The sequence below is a fragment of the Lepeophtheirus salmonis genome, chromosome 14 (genome assembly GCF_016086655.4).
Source record: "Lepeophtheirus salmonis chromosome 14, UVic_Lsal_1.4, whole genome shotgun sequence".
NCBI lineage: Eukaryota > Metazoa > Arthropoda > Copepoda > Siphonostomatoida > Caligidae > Lepeophtheirus > Lepeophtheirus salmonis.
The window spans coordinates 4,763,428-4,786,286 of NC_052144.2; the positions used below are offsets into that span (position 1 = coordinate 4,763,428).

The 22,859-nt window shown below is 32.8% G+C and overlaps 2 protein-coding genes across 2 annotated transcripts in view; one reads left to right on the top strand and one right to left on the bottom strand.

Moving 5' to 3' along the window:
* The window catches only part of LOC121129784 (uncharacterized), a 67,358-nt gene that overhangs the window by 43,603 nt on the left and 896 nt on the right, over nt 1-22,859 (top strand). Inside the window, exons 3-5 of the mRNA XM_040725511.2 lie at nt 19,167-19,505; nt 21,496-21,629; nt 21,693-21,835. Of these exons, the coding sequence (XP_040581445.1) occupies nt 19,167-19,505; nt 21,496-21,629; nt 21,693-21,835 (616 nt within the window). The remainder of the gene's footprint in view (nt 1-19,166; nt 19,506-21,495; nt 21,630-21,692; nt 21,836-22,859) is intronic.
* On the bottom strand, nt 6,109-8,801 carry LOC121129783 (glutamate receptor ionotropic, kainate 4-like). Its single transcript, XM_040725510.2, has 2 exons — nt 7,557-8,801; nt 6,109-7,495 (listed from the first exon to the last, which is right to left on the bottom strand). Exons 1-2 carry the CDS (start codon nt 8,250-8,252, stop codon nt 6,296-6,298), a joined length of 1,896 nt encoding a protein of 631 aa, XP_040581444.1. The 5' UTR covers nt 8,253-8,801; the 3' UTR covers nt 6,109-6,295.

Consider the following 22,859-nt stretch of genomic DNA (forward strand, 5'->3'; position numbering starts at 1 on the left):
ATGTTTTATTATTTTGTCAAATAAATGAGGCGAAACTTTTTCTTGTGTTTCTAATATTGACGGAATATCTATTCTTTTTTCTTTCTTTTTTTCAAAATCATGAAATAGTATAACAATGTTGAATAAAAAGGACGAAAAAAGGTTATAATACGAGCCTTTGGCTAAAATAACTGTAATTGATTTCCCTTCCTTATGAAATGTTACTCTTAATAATATTACATTCCTTTTGAGGTGTACAAAATATCAGAGTAGAAAGGGGGAACTATGTGTTGTATTTCTTGGTTTAAAAAAATGTCTATAACCTCCCACTCGCCTCTCATAGATTTTATTTCTTGAAGGCATATCAATACTTTGAAATACACACGTATATATATATAATATGCTTTGGGCTTTCTATGTGAAGAAAAAAAAATCCTCGAAAGAACCAAATGGGAACAGGATTTTCTAAAAAAAAAAATCAAGAACTGCAATGCTCTTTTGATAATATTGTCTGCTGTACAGCTGTATTTGTTCAGTTGCAATTTCTGCACTACAAGAACTAAAATATATATAAATTATAGTTCAATTAGTTGAAATGAAAACTTTTTTGTGATTTAAATGTTGTTCTCACAATTTTGAAATGAACAATATTCCCTTTTCAAAAATTTGTCATTTCTAAAAAATTTCATGTGCTTCTATTTTTTTCTTCAAATTTGTGTCTCAAAAAAAAATTAATTGTCAAACTTTAAAAACGTATTTTGTCACTTTTCTAAATTTGTGTATGTATAAAAAAACTTTCTTGTACATTTTAAAAAACGCTAATACACGCGCTCCGCGTGCACTAGTCATAACTTCCAATTAAAGCTAATTGTACAATTTCTACGTCGTATTACATTTGATTTAATCAGTTATTTTAATTTAATATAAGTTGTGTCGACTTCAATCAAATCGAGTCTATGATTTTCAAATTTGAAAAAAAAAATTGAGCCAACTTTATAAACATTTATAGAGTTGACTTGATTTGTATCACTAAACCTCATCAAATGTTTTGAGTTTCGTGGTCTTGCTGTCCGAGTAATTATCTAATCAATCAGAATTTTTAATAAAATTCTTCTTATAAGACCAAAATAGAAATATCATGGTTACCACGGTTTTGTATCGAACTACTACTAAAAAAAATATATGCTTATGTGTGCTCAGAAAGAAAAAAAAATCGCCAAATTGTGCGAGAAAAAGTAGATAAATAACGCATGATAATAATACAGAACAATTCAATTAGCCATCTGTTGTCCACGTACATAAACATTATCCAACAATTTGATAAATGGGCAGTGGGCAATAGGCCATTGCTACTTAATGTTTTTTCCTCTTTTTTAATAATTTATCAATCCAAATCGATCGGAATCGACTGGGTATGACACCACTCAATTAACTCAAGTCGACACAATACTATTTTAATCACCAACTATTAATTAATGCTGCCATTTCATTTTGGTCTATTAAAATAATTTGTTATTATATACAAACATATTTCACCAAACAAAGATGCTAGGAAATAGCTTGTAAATACATAGTTATCATGCCCACCTTCATCATTAAAAGTGAAAAGACTGTTTAATTATGCAAGTAATATATGGTGGACAACCCTATATATAAATTGAATTCCTGAGAACAGAGAAGAATTAACTTTTATAAATTTAAATTTAAAATTACTTACAAGTGATATTAAACTTGATTTTGATTTATATATTTATGTATTTTCTTGCATAACCCAAATGAGTAGAAAGTTAAACATTCAAAAAGTAAATCATTTTGTTATTTGTTAATATAATTTCTTTATAAATAATAAAGAATTAGTATCGGAATCGTCCCTAAAGTTGGTATATGAATCGGCTTAAGTTTTGGTATCGATACATCCCTACTAATAATCTTGTAAAAGTAAGAATGGAGATAAATTTGAAAGGATGTCTAATTTAGAAATAAGGCTCTAATTATATAGTTTGTGCTCAAATATCTATTTAATCGCACTCTCCAATAACAATCACATCAACTCACTCAAACCACTTTTACAAAACAACTGCGCGTCCAAAATGTCTGAAACTCTGCTAAGTAACTGTCATCACCTGCTTGATAGATGTGACTAAATATACTCTAAGGGAAAGAGGCGTCATGTATATCAAACAAGAATGTTTTTTCTTATCTCTAATTCTGATTCGTTTAAAATTTAGTATATGCGCTATTTTCATCTCTTGCGCAGTTGATTGTGATCACGTCTTTTGACTAAGATTCATCTCATGTAATTTAATACTAGTCAACGTTTCGGACAGGGTTGTGTATTTTTCTTTAGAATAAAGCAGAAACATAAACTATTAATTAAAATCCATAGTGCATAGTGTCTTAATCATAATTATGCTCGAAAATATTATAAAAGTTATTTTAAAACAAAATTACATAACTCTAATCATCTACGAAGGGTATTTATATTCCATATTTTTTGATCGATGTTAAATTAATCCTGAACATGATTCATCTACATAGTTTTTATTTACTGTTTACTTCAACCCTCTTGTTTCTCTTTCCTTTTTAGTCTCTTTAGATGTGACTAGCTTTTATTTACGAGTGCTGTCATCTTCATGGTGAGGTCTGAAACTTTTTAGACGGGCCAACTATTTGGTATAGAATTTGACTTAGAGTGTGTTTGCCTAGGAGAGCAAGACATATATCTAGCTATGGTTCTTCAATTCATTAAGCGGATGATCTATGGTTTTATCATAGCCATGTAATATGTACCTATTATCGAAGGAACCATCAGGAAGTATGTATATATCTATGTATGCATGTATGTAGGTTAGAGCAAACGTCTAATGAAAATTTACAGTATTTATCCAAAGTCGATTTATATGTAGAAACATTTAAGAAAGAAAGTTTTTTGTGTAACTATATTATTTTGACATTTTCGAAGGATTTATAGAGACAAGTTAACAAAAAGTGAAATGTTTATTTATGAACGAAAGAAGGTATAAGAAGGGTAATGTACTGGCACATCAATAATAATAACAACAACAACAAGAGAAGTACCTAACCTATGAAAAAATAAATTAAGTTTTAGGAACTGCATACTTTTTTAAACTTATGTATTCATAGGTAAGTGATTTATGTATATTTGTTCGTAGTATACTAACTGAATAAAAACTTGTTAAAAAGGTCCGGATATAGTTTGATTTGAGAAGGAAATTGAATTATTTTGTACTTTTTCCCCTTTTTGAAGAGGATATAAAAAAAATAACTCTACTACTCCTGATCTCTCAAGTCATTCAAATTATAATCATTTTCATAGCACAACAACAAAAATAAAAAATAAATTAATGAAGCAAAAAGCAGGACAAAGGACATGAAAAGACGCTTCTTCTTCTTTGTTTTATCGTTTTCTTTAATGGGATGAATTAAGTTTTCCCTCTGCGTCCTACGCCTTTCATTTCTATCTAGCCTAATGAAGGCTTAGTTCCTTGGTGTGTTCTGGGTTCCTTAGTTATTAGTAGTTATTCTATATCTCGCATCATCCATATTGTTATTATTATGAGTATGTAATTATGTAATTAAATATATATGGTAACTTGTAAAAGGAAATTGTACAAGTTGTAACCAACAAAGAAAGGTCAATAATTTTAGATGAAGAATCTATTAAGAGTACGCATAAGAACTACGTAATCCAACTCATATCTAGGGGTGGGATTTTTGGAGAAGATGCATGGTACACTTGAATTAAGAGCCATGTCAAAATCAGGTATATGATTTTGGGGTGATAAAATGTATCACTGCTAAAGAGAGTAGAATCTTTAACATTCTCCTGGGGGATTAGTGCAAGGAAAGTTCTATAAAATATATATTTTATTATGCATTTGTTTTTTGGCGGGGATTCTTTATTCAGAGTGTCGATGTGTTAACACATCTCACTAGCCATTAAAGAATGAACAAGAAAGAACGATCGATAATTTTATCTTCTAATATCAAAACTGGTATTTGTTTCTACATTATGCCCGGATCTGCCTCTATTCAGGTGCGTGTACTCCAAATTCTAGCGGGTAGGAGGACAAACAATTTTCTTATTTATGCCTTTTTTATAAAACCCACAAAAATATGAAATCATCTTTGAAGGTTATATCCCTCAGAAGGGGCATTGCTATTTTTCATCCTTAGGAGGGTTAACCCATAAATTATCGACCTTTTTATATAATTACTCATATAAATAGGTTTATTAAATATATATACGAGGAGAGGGTACCTTCGTTGCAGGGCAAAGTAGAGGGGAATAGAAACAAAGAAGGAAGGCAGGAGTTAAGAGACAGAGTGAGGGATATAGAAAGATACAAAGGGAGAACAAAAGGAAAATATGGTTTAATTTTTAGTCAAAAACAGCTCTTGATGAGCTTGGATACCCAAAAAAATATCAAAGGAACATGTTTGATTATTTTATAGGTCTACTTACTAAATTTCAGACTGATCTATTCATTCATTTTGGATAACACCAAAAATAGGCTTATAAATATATATAAGATATAATAAAAAATTGGGGGGCGGGGTATGGTATGGGTTTGAGAAACTTTTAAAGGGGGGCTCAAAAATCCCTCAAAAAATGGTCTAGCAATGCCATTACCCACATTACCCAGAGGTCTGAAGGGTACATTTAAAAATAAAGGCTTGTGTAAGCAAAATAATTTAGTATGTTCTTGCAATTTTAATATTTTATACAAGTTAAATTGTGTTCATTTTTCTGCAGGAAGAGGGACACCACCGTCGTTTTGGAGGGCGTGGCCCCTTAGTGCCTCAGTAGCTACGGCGGTGGAGTATTATTTTCCTATTATAAGTATATAATTTATTAGTTATTACATATACATTGTGTATGTACAAGACACGATTTTGTACAAATTGTAACATGTGTAAGTAGATTGACAAGTTGCAACCTCCAAAAAAAAGGTTAATAAATATAATTTAGAGCACTCAGGAGCGTCCGCAGGGGGTTAGTTGCAAGGGCTGTAGCCTTCCCCAAAAATTAGGGAGTTTTTGCTTTTTACTAGAAAATATGATCTTTGAATATTTTCTCAAAAAATTTGATATTTTTAATTGTATATTTGAAATTTTTTCCAAAAAAATATCTATTTGAAATTTAATTTTTTGGGTACAGTTGTGAATTTTTGAAATTTTTTTGCAAAAAAAAAATTAATAATAGAAATTTAATTTTAATTTTTTTTACTAAAAATTTATTTTTTGATATTTTTTCCAAAATATTTAATATTTGAAAAAATTTATTTTTTGAGATTTTTTCCAAAATATTTAATATTTGAAAAAATTTAATATTTTGTAAACAGTTGTGGATTTTTAAAATACTTGATTATACAAAATCAGGGCTCTGCTAAGATTTCAGATTTTGTTTTTTGAGTAGATTTCTTTAGGTACTACAAGAAATGTTTCCCCTAAAATATGTCCTTTTTTTTTGGAGATATCACAGCACGGTGTTACCTAACACACACAAATATATAGAGTGCATTTAGTTGTCAGCTGTCGATGTTTTGCTTCCTTTCCCGTAATCAGTGTTTTGAACTTTGATTGGTTGAATTATAGTTAGGTCTTCTTAGCTGTGAACAATTCTTAACAATGATTGAATAATCATCCTATATTTGGGGAAAATTGGCCAACTACTACAAACTGATTTTGAACCCATTTTCCTCTTTCTTTTCGTATGGAAAGTTGCGTGATACGAATAAAAGCTACGACGTTGCTGTTGACTCTATTATTTTTTCTCGTAACGTATGTAATTCTATCATCCCTTTGAAAAACTTGCCTTCTTAATAGAGATGTTAATCAAAGAACACTCCATTTTTTTAAATTATAGAACGTGGTCTACGTTTTTCCACTTGATGTTTAGCTTCGACGATCGTATTTCTCATTTTGAAAACATATTAAGAGCATTCTAGCTGTTACTTTAATGTGATCTCAGTCAGAGTTACCTTATTTGTGAAGACATTCTCTCAGGCGTTGTTTTTGTGCTTGTGAGGATTTTGACACTTTTAACATCCCTAAAGAGATTATTTTCTTATACGCGAATGAAAAAAATAGCTAGTCCTTAAATGTACTTTTAAATAATTATTATATTTTCAAAGAATACTACATGAAGAAAAAAATACTTTTATCCCTATTGAATTCATGTACATGTTATCAACTGTTATTCTCTGCTTCATTAAGCAACAAGAATTCAAAACTTAATGAACCCCCCTTACATATGATATCGATTTAAACTATGGAATTTTTTCCTCTCTTCTCAATATCTTTTAGCAATGGGCTTTTTCATCCTTGCCCTATCATTATAATATATTTTCTGTTGTAGTTTCTTCATTAAAAGAAAATGTAGAAACTCAAATAGAAAGATACCCAGAGCCACAATTATCCCCATCGAAAGGATAAGATAAGCAGAAATGATACTCGAGTTTTCTATGGGCTTAAAGTCCTCATTACTGCAGACATTAAGCTTTCCTCCTTTGTTTTTGATCCAAAATCGCTTGAGTACTCCTGCTTGGGCATACTGTGAGAGTTGGAAGTTGAAAAGGGGTAGATAGGAAAAGTTCTTTTTTACCAACCAGCCTATATTCGCTTTGAATTCAATACCTGTACTCTTGTGAAATAAACACGTTAGGTTAGGATATTGAATCCGTAATGCAACCTTGGGGAAGAGGAGTACACTCATAGAGCCACTGAGGAGTAAATCTTTTCCCTCTCTCAGACTTCTCACAAGGGCCTTGGGGTTATCCTTGATGAAACGATCGTAGACTTTCTTTAAAACTGGACTACTATTGACTGTTGCTGCCTTTAATTCCTGTTCCAATGCGCTACCTCTGCGAATGACCAATTGATATTCGTTACTTGTGAGGAGATCGGAAAATGAATTGATGGGAGCCGTGGATGTGTCCACGGTGAGGACCGATGTAAGCCCTGCATTGTAAACCCAGTAAATCATGGATCCAAAAATACAAACAGTTATCACTAAAATCCTTCCAGGGGTCTTTAGGGGCTTATCTGTTGTATCCAAAGCCCCCATTGTTCGAAACGGGGTCGCAACTGAGTTAACAATCTCAATGGTAGGCTCTCCGTCAACAGCTTTAAAAACGAGCCAAAGGAACGGAATGAAGAGAAAACTGCATAATAGTGTTGCAATCCAAAATTTATTGCTAAAAACTCCGGTAAAAGCGCCCCAGGATTGAGTATTTCCAAAGTTCAGAGTATAGAAGATTTTGTAATCCACGTAGATGCTTACTGTGAAATCCACATACTTTATCCTTTCCTCTGTGATGTCAAAATCCAAGATACTAAAGTCAATTTCTCCTCTTTTTGCCATACCAACCAATCCTGTGTTCTCATCAGCTCCATATAATCCATCCACACTCTCAACAAAAGTCTCGGTAATGTTTAGATTGGCTTTAAGGATCTTGTATATATCGTAGAATATCCCTTTTGGGGTGCCTCCCTAAAATGAAAAGCAAATATGAGTAAATAAAATTGGGTATATGGCATGGAAACATACGCACAGGAGTTACAGAGAAAAAACTAGAGCTTCCAATGTATCCAATTCGAAAATGAAGACCCTCAAGATCCTTTCTTCTTGCCCAGATATAGCTTTTATCGATGATTTTTAGGGACGAGTTATTTATGGTGAAGAGGGGACGGACCTTGAGGGATCCCTTTGGAAATATTCGATACACCTCAGCAATCCAGCCTCTTCTCTCCTCCTCATCAACATAATAGTGATAAAACTTGGTTTGAACCGTCAAATGGGGAACAAGCTCATAGACAGACTCCAAATCCTTAGGAACAAGATCGTAGTTTCCAGCCCAAGAGATCATCATCCAAGGATTGATTATAAAGGTAGAAGCATCCTCTAGCTCAAAAAACTTTGCGGTAATATTACCATCAAAAACGTAGATAATGAAAGTCTCATAGATCTGAACCATTTCCTCAATCAGCAGCAAGGGATACTCGTATAAATTGAGAACATTCAAGGGTCGACCCATGGCATCAAGACAGGATACAAGTTCTCGTAGCTTATAATTGGGTAAAGGTCTATCAGAGAGGAGAGTAAGAGCAGCATAATGGCCCTCTTTAAATTCCGAAAGAAATGCAATGAGGGGTGAGCAAAAGGCGGAAGTGTGTCTGGGCATGGTTACAGGGAGGAGATCAAGGGATGAAGTAATCAAGAGAAGGCGGAGGAGCATGAACCAGTTCATTTCTATCAAACAAAAATTAGAATGGGATCACAGGGCCGTCACCACAAGTGGGAGGGGGTTCTTTGTAACTTCAATAATTGTTTTATATAGAAAATGTTACCCGCCTTTTTTTTTTCAAAAAGTCAAAAAAAAAAAACTTTTTGAGTCGATTAGCAAGTCACAACTTTTACAAAATATACGGGTTTTTTTTCCACTCCCTTCCCAATGTTTAAGAGGTTTTAACGGACCTGGATCAACGGTAAAGCTTTCTTACCTCAGTGGTCTTATATATTTATTTTCTTCATAATACGAGTAATACGTTGAGTCTATGTATGTACAGTTAGGAGAGATATGTGGGTCCCATCTCCTAACGATCAAGTATGTATAGTGTACTATGCATTAGAAATAAAAAGTAAAATGGAAAGATGAAAGCTTTAAACAATAATAATATATATGTCGATGTGAAGGAGGGAGAAATTAATAAGACTTTTGTTAATGGAAATATAGGAATATAATGTGTGTGTGTATTCCTTAGTACTAAGATATCTATGACAATATCAGTGATAAAGTGACGAGAATAAAATAAAGAATACTCTTAATAATAAATCGTTCTGGTTTTTTTCTTCCCCTATTTCATTATTATTTAATTTTGATGGTTGTCTCCCTTCAAATTGGGCTTGCTAGCAAGAGAAATAGGGTGGCGTAGGGTAGAGAGAAGACTCTCCAAAAAATAATAATACTTATTTTGGAAAGGTCCATTTCAAAAATAAGTAAAGTAAGAGAAATGCCTGGAAAATGCAACATAAATCATAGAGATATAATAATATCTCATAATATTAATACCTCGTAGTATTATTTATCGCTCCTTTTTTTTAAGAGTACGTCCAGAGAACAGAAGGACTCTTACAATGTAGAGTCACATAGTAACTAAATATCAAGTACACAGGGTATGAGTTAAGGGAATAGCTACAGACAAAAAATGTACTCCCTTGCTCTAATTTAATTAATTAGCAGGTGTATTATCCTTAGAAAGAGCAAGGTGTGGATTGCTCAATGTACCCTACTACTAACCCAAACACGCACAAATGATGGTTATTGTCGCCCATAATATACCAAGCTTTGCATATATAGTAAGAATTTATTCTCGGTAAATGATAGTATTTATAGACTGGTCAAATATAATGAAATTTTGTTAAGTTGTTGCCAATTATTCTTTTGATGTGACATCCTCCTGAAGCTTACAGAAACATTGTGATACATAAAGCCTGAATCGTTCTACTTCCTTGATTATAAGATCAGATGGGATTATCCTGCAGTTCTCGGTGATGCTAGGCTTCAAGGACCTAACACTGCTGTAGAAACGTTTTTTGACCTGTTCTTGAAAGATGTCCTACAGATTGAAATCAATAATAATTTCCAAAACTCAATTATTGCTGGGTCAGATTTCAGGCTTGACAAAAAACGGGATCCTCTTAGATATGAAGAATTGATTCGCCTTGGAGGAATGGCAAGCGTCTGAGTTCTGCACAAGTAACACATTATTACCCTACTAAGAACTTCCAATTCCGTTAGAGATCACTTTCACGAACCTATAGGCCATCAACTTGGGGAGATTGGTGGCCTCAATTATCACCTTTGCTGTCCTTCGATTACGAGCAAGAAAAAACTATCGATAACCTGTTATCTTTCTCCATTTTTATTTACTGGCGGAAAAATCTAAACAAAGCCTCATATGAAAAGGAGAATTCAGCCAATCACAACAAAGCAATTTTTGCATAAAATTCAAAGTAGGAGACGAGATTAAGCAATTTGAAAAAGTTTCTAATTTATATGCAAAGCCCTGAGTAGGTATGTCAGGGTAGGGACGTGAGTTGTAATTGCTACAAGTACGTTATAGAAATCAACTATTGATGTCACGATTACCAAAAGAAAAAATCCCGATTCTACATAAAAATTACAGATTCCGAATTATTTATATAATTATTAACGGTCCTTAGACTATTTTATACCATTTCATATTTTTAATTACTTAAAAAGAATCATTGGTTGGAGGGTAATAAGTACAATGTAGACCAGCCTTTCTCAAACGTTCTTTAATCAGGGCACCTTTCAAAAGACCTTCAAATCTCAAGGAACTCCATTGTAAAATATAGCTAAAGTGATACTACATAATTCTAATGTCCTGTTTATTTAGACGAGACAGTAATGAACAGAGCATTATACGAACGAATATTAATAATAAGTTTAAATTTCCCCAAAACCAACCATGACATTTGACAATTTCATGCTGGATGATCCCCCAACAAAGGAAGAAGGCATACTGCCTTTCCCCAGTACTGATGAATCCAAATTTGAAGTCTTTCTATATTCTCTTTTTAGCCTTACTAGTTTGCGATCTTTGGTGCAAACTCAGAGCTGGAATTAGGCTGAAGCTCCCTTTTACAGTCAATCATGTCCAGTTCCTGGACATGATTGACTGGGGTTTTTCTTATTTAGAAACCGGTGCATGATGCTGTTGTTTTTCTTTGCTTTTTATGAAATTAAAAGTATTTTGGCGCTTAAATGAAACAACAATGGGGTGTGCATTGTAGTCACGCTGAACTCCGTGGGCTATTGACCTTCCACGTCATTGACAATGCGTACTTGAGACAGATTTATACGATTGATTAGATGATTTCAAAATGGTATCCTTTCATATGTTAAAAGAATGTATTCATGTTTACAAATATATATCAAATGCCATACTTATTATTTTTATTTTTTCTAATTATATGTTAAAGCCCTTATTTCTTAGGTAGAACCCCTGACACGGTCTTAGTGGCACACCAAATTGTGCCGTGCTACTCACTTTGAGAAATGCTGGTGAAGATCTGTTCAAAGATTTACTTTTTTTATGTTTCTGCATTTTTCTTCATGCTTTAAAATGTAAGAAAGTCAAAAATCATTATTAAAAGGGATTTAAATATGTCCCATAACCTGCCTCATCGGCATTCCATCATGCAATTTTTTAATCATTTTGGGTAGTTTTTGGAAAAAAAGTATAGATAAAGGAGGAGATTGAATGTAAAAAGGCATTAAATTAAAACATAATTCATAATACTTTTTATATATTTTATTATCCAAGTATCAAACTTTCCAATTAATTGCTCCATCAGAAATATCTAACAATAGTGTAAACACTCGATTTGAGGCCCATTTATTTTAATTAATCCCTTAATTGGGCATGGTGCACCGATTAAGTACTTATATAAGTATACACTATAGTTCTAGATTTGGGAATATTAAAAAAAAACTAGAAAATTAACATGGTAACCCTGACAATTTGAAAAATATTTTGGAGGAGAGTCATGGTGTACCATTAGATCGGCTATAGGCAGCTGTGATGAGGAGGAGAAGGAAATCAACAATGACAAAGGCAAGAATAAATCCTCAATTATACTCCTAGTTCAACAAGGAATTACAATTATAACTCTGCAAAAAATTATGACCTCTGAGGGGCAAAAGGACTAAATAGGAGCTGAGTTCAGAGCATTCATTTTACATTTAGACATATCAAACCATGAAATGGGGAAGACCTGCTCTGCAGTCCACTGAAAATAATTGTTCATAACGAAAAAAAATATCTGACTTCAAATTATGACATTTTAAAATGTATTTAAAGACTTAATTGAGCAATTTAGTTTAGCTTTTTTAACTCTGAGGTGTGAACACACTTATGTTCAGTTATGAAACAATCTATTTTAGTTATTAGCTTTTAATGGATACTTTTCATTTTGACCACTTAATATCTTATTCATTGTATAGGTATGTATTTGATTAAATATAGATCTTTGTACATTTGGATGATCTAATGAAAGACAGAATACTTATAAATTAATGATTTTGACCTGAAAATAATTAATTATCTAACTAATATACAAAATTCCAATGGAAATTCAATCATAGCAAATTATAATTCTTATCAGAAATGAATTATTAATCATTTATTAAAAGGGATTCATACCATTTGTTGATTGCAGTCATTTTTCTCAAATTTGTATAAAATTTTAACTTTTACACATCATATATATAAGTGTGTGCAAGTTATAACTTGTAAAAGCAAATTGTATAAGTTGCTATCAAAAAATAAGATGAAAAATTTGCAGAGCATGTGAGAAAGATTATGCAATAATTGAGTATTTATGTATGATCCATACATTACCTATAGCGTAGATTAAATCAACTATATTTAAATATTGGCAGTAAATGTTCATCTCCGGGGTCAACTGGTTCTTTGCTAAACTATACTGTTCTGTATCAATAATGTGTATCGATAATTAATCTAAGTTTTAGTTTTCCAAATATTGAAATTTTTCTCTGATCGTATACCAAATTTTTTGTTCTCACTCAATGGGAAAAAAATTAAATCAAATTTTGTTATGTGTAATGAATAAAATATTCAAATTATTTATTTTTGACGTTGATGCTCGGAGAGATTTTTTATAAATTATTGTATAGATTATTGATTCAATATAAAGTGTTGTTGATCTTATCCAGTGGTACAAATATTATTTTATATTTTTCTGGATTTTTTTTTTGTTCTGAAAGTATGCTCTACTGAAGCTTAGACATGGGATGGATGATCAGTTGGGATTTATCGTCTATTTTACTTATTTACAGTGGCATCAAAGAGAGAAAAAAAAATCATCAGAAAATAAAAAAACTTTGTCCTAATTTTTGTTTGCCTTGAGAAAATTTAGAATCTTCTTTGCACTTTCCAACCGTGTCAGCTTGCTCTGTTTAAAGATACGATGTCGTGCTGTCCTCTTCCGTGATTTTGGACCAATGTAGTTCCGGATTGAAAATAGTGAAATGAGGATCACAAGATAAGATTTACCCTCTACACCCCAATAAAAACACTGGTTTGCAATATATTCTCCTAAGGATTTATACAAACTTGTTGTAGTAACTGATTACTTTTAGTGTATTTCTGTTCAGAGTTTCAATGCTAAAAATTATACACTGCTATATTTTTTCGATTTTTTTTTTATGGATTTATTTAATTCTGAGCATATTTGTCAGAAAATTTAGCGTATAAAAGGCAACATAAGACTAAAAGCTTGACAGATACTTTTTACATGGTCTCCTATAACAAATTTTGTTTTACATGGAAAATATAGCAAGAGCATCTACTTGAATTTGTAGAAACTTTTATTAGTTGGCAATTATAATATGATGAGAAAAGACAATCAATAAAATATACCTGTCCACTTTTGAGTCTTAGCTTCTTTTTTAGGCAAACACTTTAGAAAATTAATTATGGCTTAGGCGAAAAATTGATGTGGAAACTGACTACTTTGGTTCTTGATCCTCCTTCCCAAACAAATTGGGATATAGTTACAAGATTTTCCCTGTACATACCTACAGTTCAAGCACAAGGTTATATTACATTTTTTACAAAAGGGAAACGTACAATCTCTTCAATTTTCTAGATGAAAATAAATTGGTTTTAAAATATTCATTAGAAAATTGTTTTTCTCACTTCTTTTTGATATTTTGGCTATTGGATATTAGTAACATTATATTAAATAATACTCCTTGTGTATTTTTATAAAAGTACATAACCACTTATTATCTTAGTTCTATAAAAGTGAAAAAATAATTTTTAGCACGAGTTCAAAACAACACTAGCCTACTATTTTTCAAATTCATGTCAAAGTTATGATTTCCTTTTATAACAATATGAATAATGTAAATTAGGCTGTCTTGTTTTTGAGATAATTTTTTCAGGGGTTATTTCATGATAGATAGGGTGAAGCCTAAAAAATCAGGATCCTCTTCAAGACCCTCTAGACTCAGTTATACAAGCCTGTACTTGGCATCATTCAAAAGAGCTGACAAAAACCTACACTTTGATGTTTGTTTCGTTTTTGTGTTCTCAAAAATGTTCGAGCATCAAGCAAAATGGCATAGGGTGTGCGATCTCCTCCGCGCATAAGTCGACAAGTGGAGTCTGTTCTGAGCAGGAGAAAGGATCGCTTCTTGGCCACGGACGTCTACTACTAGGTCATTAGGTACTACGTCTTGCCATGGATGCAGAGCACGTTCCCCAGGGACAACTATGTGCTTACTAAAGACGACACCACTGCACGTACGTCCAAGAAGGTGCAGCATCTCTGCAGGGAGAACATGGCTGCTTCCAGTTTTTGCTGCTTGATTTGTCTTGGAGGGCAAGATAAACAAAACTTATAGCCCGAATTTCAATACCCTGAGGCTGTGATCACGGAGGAGTTGAACAACTTGTTCTGGCACTTCATCAAGTTCAGCTGTGCTTCTGTTCCTACCGGTATTGAAGACATCATTCAGAATGGAGGGGGACATATTGAATAAAAAGTGTACAAAAATGTTGAATTAGAAACTTTTGGTTCACAAGCTTGCCATATAAAGGACACAAAGTAAAAATATGGAGAAGTGAAAACGGCTTTTAAATTTTTCTAATTTTTGAATCCTCACTCTGTATTTCCACAAGGAAGCAAATTTTACACAAATTTGGATTGTGGTATCATTGAAATTTTTCATCTGTAACTTTATCCAACTGTGATTTTTGAGGCCTTAAATATGAAGAAATTTACATTTCGATGAATATTTGATTAGCGATATATCGTAAGCCAAAGCAATAAATACAAGTATAATACATTATTAAAAATCTATCAGTTACCTTGGGTACGTTGGAACTATTAAAAATAATAAAAATGTGGACACTATTGGAAAGAAATGGTACCATCTTGGGGCTTGATATTGAACCTAGTTGTCTATCTACCGGGCCGTGCAAAATTATTTACCGATGATGTAAATATACTTTTTAAGAGGTTTTGTAGCAACCAATCTGATTGTTTCGTATTTTTACTGTTAAAATAAATAAAAATCCTTCCTGTGAGAGCGTAACAACTTCCACACGTGAGACCATGTCCAATCAGGAAACAAAGAGGATCGAAATTGCAGCCCTCCTCCGAGCGGGAGTGCCTCATAACAACATTAAGGAATAGGTTGGGCCTCGATGAAGACAATTTACAACGTTTCCAAGCGCTTGGAGGCTGGGGGTGATCTCAAGCATTCCCCTGGGGCTGGCAGGAAGCCCACTGTCTCAACAAGGCAAGTAAAGGCAGTGTTCAAGAGAACTCCCAACAGGTCCATTGCCGACATGACCAGAAAGATGGGAACGTCGATATCAACTGTTTCAAGGGCATTGAAAAGGGCTGGAGAAACGTCCCTGAGGCGTACTGAACGCCCTTTGCTAACTGAATGTCAGCGAGAAGTCAGACTTGAGCGTGGCAAGAAAATCTTGAATGATATCAAGAGCTCATCTGGACGCATCCTCATTTTTTCAGATGAGAAAACTTTTACGGTCGATCCTGTTTTCAACAGGCAAAATGACCGTGTTATGAGCTTCGGAGATGTTTGGAGATCCAACGGGAAGGCCATGAAGCCGGTATAGTTCCCCACTGGCTCAGATTAACAGCGGAGGATTATGTGAAGATTCTGGCGTCCAAGGTCCTTCCGTGGATCAAATCCATAGTCGGCAACTCTCCTTGGGTTTTTCAACAAGATGAAGCACCCGCCCACGCTTCCAAGAAAGCTCAGGAGTGGCTCAAGGACAACATGAACTTTTGGCCAAGGACTACTGGTCCCCTCAGAGCCCAGATCTGAACCCACAAGACTTCTCTATCTCGGTGCATGTGGAGACCAAGGCCTGCAAAAAAACGACACAAGAACATAAATGCCTTAGAGGCTGCTGTCAACAAGGCCTGGGCCTCCATGGACGCCGATTACATCCAGCAAGTCTGTGGCAGCTTCAGACGTCACCTGACCAGTGTCATTGAGTCAAATGGTGGCTAGATTGATTAAATTTGATCACAAACTATTTTATTATTCTAAAAATGTATGAATAAATTGTTTCTCAAGTCATTCGATATGTCATTATGTCTGCAATATGTTCTGAACAAAAATCGGTAAATAATTCTGCACGGCCCGGTACTAGGAACTGATGAGCCTGTCAAATTTAATACTAGGATCAATAATAGGGACGGTTGCCTCAATGAATATAATATCCCATCTGTTGGTCAATTTCAGAACCAGAGGGATTTCAAAATTCAAAATTTTAATTATATTTGAGAGCCAAAAAAGAAGGTACATATTTCCAATGAAATATGAGTTATACAACAGGGACCCCCTGTTTCGATATCCATCGCTTTGTAGACCCTACGAAGTGAGGTAATCCATGGAGCCTTGATGAAGGGTCAGGATCACAAGAGCCCAACCCAAATCGTAGAGAGAAGAGAAATGAGACTCGGGCTCCATATGAAGTAGACACATCTGGTCCTAATAATAATTATAAGGAACCTATTCACTCACTCACCCCAAAAATGCCAAACTATCTCATTATACAAATAAATCGAAGGCAAGTGTCGATTCATTGGTCATTGGAGTAAATCGTCTTTCCTTCTTCTATTTTACTCTCTACAAATAAATTTCCTCATCGGAATGGTTGAGTGTATTATTCTTGGATCCTATAGTGTGGCTTGAGCCCCTCTGGAAGGCTTATTACAACATCACCTAAGCACCACGAAGCTTATAAAACTGAGTTCTTAATTGCAAAAATGCAAACACTTGATTTTCTTGATTCTGAGAATGTCTGTACGTCACGACGAGTTTTTTGCCTCCTAACTTGCTCGAATAAAAACTTTTTAAACTATTTCGTCCGGGCAATGTTGAACAGGTTTCCAATGAACATCTCCACGAGATTCCTGAGATCTGGGATAAGGAGGGTATTCCGGACTTTAACCAGTGGGACAGCCAAAAAGGCAGTGCGACGCTTCGGGGATTTTGTGTACGTGTGGTCCAAGCTCACGGAGATTTTATTAATTGAATACTAAATTTATGTTTTAATGTATATCTTTGTGAAAATTTTAATAAAATCGGTTAAAAATAAAGTAACGTCAGAATTTCACTTTTTTTTATATTATGGAAAAAATAAAAGTGATGACACATTTTTATACAGAAAAGAAGTATTTTTAATCTTTCTCTGTTTTTAGAAAAGACACCAAATACCAAACTTTCCAACAAACCCCTAATTTTTACACACTAAAATATGTAATTACCTTTTCTCTAGACGGAGTTTAAAATTAATACTAGGAGGGGGAGGGGTTAATAAGTTTATTCTAATTGGAGGGGGGGTTAATTTTATTAATTTTCATACTTAGTGTATAAAATATGTATAAGTATACATATGATCAATCTTGAAAGAGCCACAGCAAAACTCTACCTATACAAACTATCCCGTTACGACAGCCCTGAGTACACCTTGATATTTATCTATAAAACTAGGTAATTTACTGACAATGGGCATTTTAAGTTATACAAACTCTTGTCTAATGGTTTTTATATAGAATAACAGATATTTTTTATTAATTTAAATTAAAGCGATTTTCATCATATTTATACTTTATAGAAATATAAGCTTTGCTCCAACATTTATTTGAATACAAAAAATTCAAAGAACACTTACAAAGAAAATTGAAATGGTGAAAATGCACAAAAATTTCGACGCAAAAAAATGATTTTTTAAAGCTAAAAGTACCAAAATCTTTTCAAAAATGCATCAAATTTAGTACAACTTCAGGAATCATATTTTTGGCACCAATACAAAGCAGAAAATTGGTTCAACCAGTCAAAAAAATATAATACCAAACATGGGAAAGTTTATTAGACATATATGCCCCGTCAACAGAAAATCAAGCTAGAATGATTTCTCTCAAAATGAGGATGGATTAGGGTTGTATTTTTAGAAAAATTAGATTTAGATTCATCCCTTTGCACTCAAAGAAGTAAAAAATCATCTTAACAACAAAGTAATTATAAATTGAGACTTATTTTTAAAGACGATATCATGTCCATGTTATGTTTTATAAATAAAAAGGGATGAGTTTAGATACCGAAAAATTTTACCTATTGTTTAGAACTTTTGCCCACGATATGGTCTTCCAAATAAAATTTGTCCAATTCTCATTATGTTATTGTGATGATCAATACGGCGCCCGTAGGGATGGACGAGAAGGCTATAGCCCCCTCCCCCCAGTATTTTTTTTTTTTTCGTTATTCGGGTATTTTTTTTTTCCAAAAAATTTAATATTTGCAATTTAATAATTTAAATTTTATATATATATATTAAATATTCGTAAATTCATTTTTGAAAAAAAAATATTTTTTGTGAATAGTTTTTTGAATGGATTTTTGAATTTTTTTTCAAAAAAATTTAAAATTTCACTTTTTTTCCAATAAATTTAGTATTTGTAATTTCATTTAAAAAAAAAAAAAAATTTTGATTTTTTATGAGTAGCAATAGATTTTTGAAATTTAATTTTTGCCAAAAAAGTTTAATACTTGGAAAAAAAAATTCCAAAACTTTAATTTTTCAAATTTTTTCCAAAAAAAATTTAATTTTTGTAACTATCTGTGGAATAAATTAATTTATTTCTTTAATTTTTTTTTTTTAATCCTAATATTTTCCCCCTCCCCCACCCCTCAAAATATATCCTGCGGGTGACTCTGATTTTGCTTACTTTAAATGTAATTTGCAGGTCCATAAGAATAATTTGTGGATAGATTATGACGAGGGTTCCTCGAAGGATACAAATGTAATCCACACTCAATTTTGAGAAAAATCATTCTATCTACGGGCAACAAATACGTTATTATAGCTATTAACTTTCCTTTTTCCATAGAGACATGTATGAACAATATTATTTATTCAATTATTACTTCCATCTCAAGTGATTAAACATATTGAGTTGGAGTTTCTATTACATTTACCATATAATATCAGTAAGACGAAAATATTTATTATTACTCACCAGTGTATGTATGTTTTAATTATTTTTTCCCAATTTGAATCCACAGTTATATCATCGGTTCGTATACGGGTACTTGATGTTCCTCAAGCAGCCAAAGCAGGCCTTGACGTCAAATTAACATGTGATTATGACCTTCAGGGACAAAGGCTATATCAAGTCAAGTGGTATAAAGGATCCCACGAGTTCTATCGATACTCACCCAATGATGAAAATAAAATAAAATTATTTCTCGTAGAAAATTTAGACGTAGATCCACGACGCTCTGACTCTACAACTGTGGTCCTTAAAAATTTGCACGTGGACATGACAGGAACATATACCTGCGAAGTCTCTACGGAAGGAACCTTCGAAACCGTGCAAGCATCTGCTAAAATGGATGTTATTCGTGAGTACTTAAATGTTGAAAGTTGTAAATTCTAACCATTTTCGCTATGCAAAAATAATAAATGGAGCAGCGTAACTCTGTGACCAACGCGGATGTGTGAAATCAATGTACATAGGTTTGATTCCCAGTCACCCCTCGAGTAAGAAATATACATTAAAATTTATATAGACTTCAATTTCCAAAGTCATCTAGATTAATTGAAATATAAAATGTCAACTTGTACGATAGAGCAGTAGATCCCAAAATTTTTGAGTTTGACACAAAGTAGGTCTAATCTAGGTTTAATTTTGGACACACCCACTTGAAAATTATCTTCCAACTTAAGCAGTGATATGTATTTATTGTTGATATAAGTTGATACAGAAAATGTTTTCTCACATAAATAAATTGAGTCTAATAGTATAAGTAAATCAAAAGCTATTCTAACCAGCACGAGATACTCATTCATTACAGAAATCCAGAATTCGTCAAGTGTTTTAGAATCAAAATCTGCTTTTTGTGTTTGGTCACATAAAAGTTCGATAAGCGCATCTTCTATGTCAAAAGACAGATGATTAACTGTGGTGGTAAAAGCCAGTTAAGTTTTTGTGGACATACTTTTTAAAATTATCCAGAAGAGACTTATAAAAATTATGTACATTCATCATTGCTTAAGTTTTGATGCTACTCAAAGTAATGTAATTCTTCTTTTTTGGAAATCATCTCGCAGCCCATACCGTTGTGCCCCACGACCCTCACAGGGATCGTGACCCCCATTTTAGAACAACTGCCATAGAGGAAGAAAATATAGAGGGGATTAGGTATGCAAAGGACTGTTTCATTGCTTTCAGCTCTTAGTTTTGGTATACTTAAGAGATAATATTTTACCGAAACGGCCATCAATTTAATATACTTTTGTCCCTTTCAGATTTTAACATAAATCTACTAAAAGAACAAACATTACCAACTTGTACCTAATCTGTACAACTCCATCTTATCCATAAGGGGAGAGGGGGGAGCTGAACAAGAAATCAAAAATAGTCAAGGTAAAGATTATAATTTGAAGAACGTTTTGGACGAGAGCAACTTAATCACAGAGTGATCAAGTTTTTATCTGTGATCGCATAATTTTTTTCAACTGTTGTTGGGGGATTTATGCAATATTTACATATTTATATATATTAGATTTTTATCTTATATATTTTTCTTGATTTTCAAGTTTATATTGGTACATCATAAACTGCTGGCCAGCGTCAAGGTTAATAGAAATACAAGGTTAGACCATCATGTAATCGGGCTTGCTAGAATTAAACTAGGTATTGTAGCGACTGCTGGGCAAGACAGGCAGATTTTGACAAAACACAGAACCATTCATAGTCACTAGTGCTAGAATTTTCAATTTAATGTATCGTTCCGGCTGCCGGGAAGGAAAAACAGATTTTGACAAAACACACAACCACTCGTCTACTATGACGTCAATATTAAAAGCATAGTGGAAATCAAACTTATGTTGTACATGCGTTATGGTATAACCTGGTATTTCTATTAACCTTGACAAGCGTGAACTTATGCGATATCAACGCCCTCAAGCAATCTATAGTTATTTATGAGCTTAACTATCATGGCCTTTTACTAGATTAGCTTCAAGCAGTCATAAGAAGAAGGAAGTATAAACAAATACCACTCCATATCTATCAATGGAATTACTCCGATGTCAATCCTTAATTATTATCCGAATCCAACAAGGACTTACACTTAAAACCCCTCAGCAAATCCTCTTTGTTAGTCTCCGTCTTTCATGAAGACACGCAGTTTTTAATTAGATGTTCCCTCCTCAAAAATTAAATACTAATGAAAATATCTTTGGAAAATATAAAAAACATTCTTCCGATGTCCAACTACAAAAAGTTTTACACACGCATAGATGCTTAGAATTTACGACTCTATAAATAAAAAATAATGAAATATGACATTTGAAAATCATTCTTTTTTATTAAATTATGTATTGTAGTTATACCTAAAGGAGGTCCTCATATTCAGGGATATCATGAGATCGTAGAAGTAGGAGACACCCTCATTCTGAATTGTACGTCTTTAAAGTCAAAACCTGCTGCTCAACTCACTTTTTATATCAATAATAAGAAGGTGACTACATATTACTTTCATGTTGAATGTTGAGTAAGTCTTGATTTCCTTTTTTTCTTTCAGATCAAAGGCCGTAGGTCTCATATCAGTTTAAGAAAATATGTCATCACAAATGAAAAGGATCGACCAAAGACAGAGACATCTATTTTATCAATGGAACTTAAGGTGAAACGTCACCATGTAGTTAATTCCCGAATTCATGTTAGGTAAATATCATACAAAATTAAAAAAAGATTCCGGGTAAGATATTCAAACATTGAATTTGACCAGCCCTGTTCATACTGTTTTTACTTAAGACAGTTACCCCGTATAACAATATATCACGGTATTACATCACTAATATACAAAATGCTTTGTATTTTGATTTCAGTTGTATATTTTTTTTTTTTTTACTTATTTTCCCTTTACAAGTGTTCTCATAATTTGGAATGACTCCATCCAAGTTGTTCGGAGCATAATCCAAGCAATTTCAATTATGATACATTAATGTCTCGTGCACACCCTCTTGCTCAATTGGCTTAGAATTCAGGATACTTTATCCTATTTGAAGGCATCAAGAGAGCCGTTATTAAGAGCCTCCCAGAACATCAGATAGTTTTAGAATATCTAGATATCCGAGGAAGGAAACTGATTTAAGGCGCATATCCCCTCATTGTCTATTTAAACGTTTATAGCCATAGAACACGAATATGACAATTAAAACCTTAAACCTCAAAAGGTTTAGCCTTTAGAGCCTTTTGAATTCAAATCATATTTTTAAAGAAAAATAAAGGGAATAACAGTTGATAAAAACATTTCAAAGATGGAAACTAATATTTTTCCATGTCTTTTTTTCTACAATTCTTTATATTATAACTGAAACTTACCACTAAACTTTATATAACAATTTCAAAAGATGTTTATCCAAAAAAAAGGTCTACTTTGATTGATTTTTTAGTTTAACTTTTAGTTTTCTTATGGAATATTTGATAAATATACAAAAGTAAGGTTGCGTGAAAAGTTCCAAACTTTTATATAAATAAGTCAATTAGATGACTCAGAGTGTAATAAATACTAATCAAATAGATTGGATATGAAACATATTTGAATTAGAATTAATCCACTTGTCTCTCAAAAGTGAGTTACTAATTACAATTAGTCAAACAATTGACATAATTATTTTTAATTTCGGAACATTTTGTCACAGAAACTTACATTGTTAATTTTTTTAATGTTCTACAGCTATAAGAA